This window comes from Anomalospiza imberbis, chromosome 8 (genome assembly GCF_031753505.1).
Source record: "Anomalospiza imberbis isolate Cuckoo-Finch-1a 21T00152 chromosome 8, ASM3175350v1, whole genome shotgun sequence".
NCBI classification, from domain to species: Eukaryota; Metazoa; Chordata; class Aves; order Passeriformes; family Viduidae; genus Anomalospiza; species Anomalospiza imberbis.
The window spans coordinates 34,522,493-34,524,992 of NC_089688.1; the positions used below are offsets into that span (position 1 = coordinate 34,522,493).

Here is a 2,500-nt window from a genome sequence, read left to right on the forward strand (position 1 = left end):
TTAAAAACTGTCGATTAACTTAATGGCAAAGAATTAATGTGGAAAAGGGGTCGCATTTAAGAGTGCAGGTTGTTTTTTTGCAGCTTGATGTACCTACCCAAGAAGTTGCTCAGCCGGAGTTCGTGCGCGGCGTTATTTTACAGGTGATGAGCAGCCTAAGGCATCTCTTAGCAACACGTATTTAATTAGAAAAAATAAACAGATGCTTTCTGACTCTTCACTAACCTTTGGTAACCTTTCGGGATCACCTGGGTGTCGCGGAATAACTTTCTGCAACCTCTGGAAGCCGTAATCTATGGTGGGTTCGTTGAGCGCTGGAACATAAACAGATGAGGGGATTTAAGCAGAGGGGTTTAATAAAATACACATCCCAACAAACACTCCTGAGCACAAATTTACACCCCATGTGCAATTTTCCTCTCAGACCTTATCCCGGCCACAAACCTCATTTTACAACCTGTCCTGAGGAAGAGATTTTTATTTTTTTTTCCCCCTTCACAAAGCAATGATTACTTCTACTTATAATTAGGCTGGAAAATAGTCAAAGGGTTATCCAATATATTGCAAAAATGATAGCACAGTAACAAAGTTACAGGTCTTGAGGCCATATATAGCAATCACTACACTCATGATATGATGTCTGCATCACAGGCTGCTTTCTATACTGGCTGTGGATTTATGGGAAACTGGCAATTATGACATATGTCCAGCTATTGCTAGCTTCAGATTTATCCCTGTGGTCCTTTTTTGTCTAGCATATTGCCTGAGCACAAACCAGGCAGGAGGAGCACTTAATCTTGCAAAGCTTTAATAATCTGTGAATGGCTGACTACAAACTGATGTAGAGCACTATCATTCTACAGCTGCAATCCACTAGCCTCATGAAATTGCAGGCCACAAATAGTAATTAATCTTTTTATCCCTCAAATTGTAATTTTGACTATGAACTGTGCTTGGTCATAAATCAGCAGCACATGCTGCTGTGTACAGTGCATGAATCATGATCCTGACTCAGTTAGACTGCACACATTGTGTTTAACAAGCTTTATAAGGAGTCATAGGGCTTTATTATAGCCCTGCCTGACTCAAACAAAAACTGAGCCTGGAGGCCCAGTGACTAGAGTTAAGATGAAAATACTTATTAGAGTATATTACTCCTTGATGTAGATATCGTTTTCAGCAGACTAACTCCATGGCGCATGGCGCTACATAAATCAATGGGTTTTCTGAGACTAATAAGAACTGCCTCCATCTATTCATTACTCAGCCCGCAATTTAGGCCATCACTCATTAGTCAGCATGTAATTTGATGATTAACACCGTACAACTCAGCAGGTTCGCCGAGCGTGGGCCGACACAAAGGCTACAACTTACTTGGGGAGGGGGGCGTCGGGAAGAGCCGCCCGAAATAATTGGCCGACATTATTATCTAGTGCTGCCATTATTTGTGTAAACACGGGCGGCACATCCCGTGATCAATGCGGGGAGGCTCACACGCATGCACTCAATAACACGACAGAAAGTTGAAGACTGCAATATGATTTGACATTCCATCATGCATCCCGGAGACAAAGGTCCACATAGGAATGTGAAGTAAGACATTTTCTTGTTAATAAAGCATTGATCCGATGTATTGATTTTACATGACATGGCTTTTGCTGGGATTTTGCCCTCCTTTTTCTTTGCAAATAGTAAAGCTCTTCAAAATGCCTTGGCGTATGTGACATGGCAAAATTTCTAACTCTCTGTGATGTAAATTCTATATGTGTAAAACCACTTCATAATCAGACCATTAATCATCAGAAGCTGTCAGCATTGACTTTGGGGACAATTTGTCATGTCTTTGCCTGGGCCCATACAAGTGTGTCAAGCAAAAGCCTGGTGTGTTGGGACAGATGAGCCGCCGGTATAGCCTCACAAAATGACTTGCTTAAAAAAGGATTAAATAAAGTATTACATTTCTTGATTAGAGAACAAAAAAGTGGCACTGGGTGCATTTGTAACATGTCAAGGTTTCTCCTATTTTCCAGCTAATCGCCATGACTGTTTGACTTAATGAATCTGGTCTGATGAAAGGTGATCAGAAAAGATAGATGGCCAACTCCTATTGATTTCATGCAAATGCAGCTGACAGGTGATAGAAGCTTTAATGCAAGCTTTCAGAAGCTTTATGACTTGTAATAACCATACACTTCCATTCTGGGAGAGACATCACCAAATGTTTCAGTTCAATTCAGATCCTCTTCAGAGAACCGCAAATATTGCAGTGGATGTGGCTCCGCCTTCCCCTTTCGAGCCCAGCCTAAAATCAACTTGGAAAGGCTCAGAAGCCTGAGCGTGGAGCTAAGCCTAAGATCATCGCTCTACTTAAGGTTTCAATTATTGCAGGTGATTTCGTCACCCTGGATTTCTCCTCTTCCCAGGATGAACCTCCAGCAGGAGCCCAAAGTGCTCGACCCAGGTTTAAATGACGGGCGGCTTTTTGAACAGCTACTGTAAC

The 2,500-nt window shown here is 42.0% G+C and overlaps 1 protein-coding gene across 10 annotated transcripts in view; it reads right to left on the minus strand.

Annotated features, from left to right (window-relative positions):
- The window catches only part of EBF3 (EBF transcription factor 3), a 129,327-nt gene that overhangs the window by 15,287 nt on the left and 111,540 nt on the right, over positions 1–2,500 (minus strand). For all 10 annotated transcript variants that reach the window (XM_068198352.1, XM_068198357.1, XM_068198356.1 and 7 more), the window contains one exon: positions 226–314. In XM_068198352.1, coding sequence (XP_068054453.1) covers positions 226–314 — 89 coding nt within the window. The remainder of the gene's footprint in view (positions 1–225; positions 315–2,500) is intronic.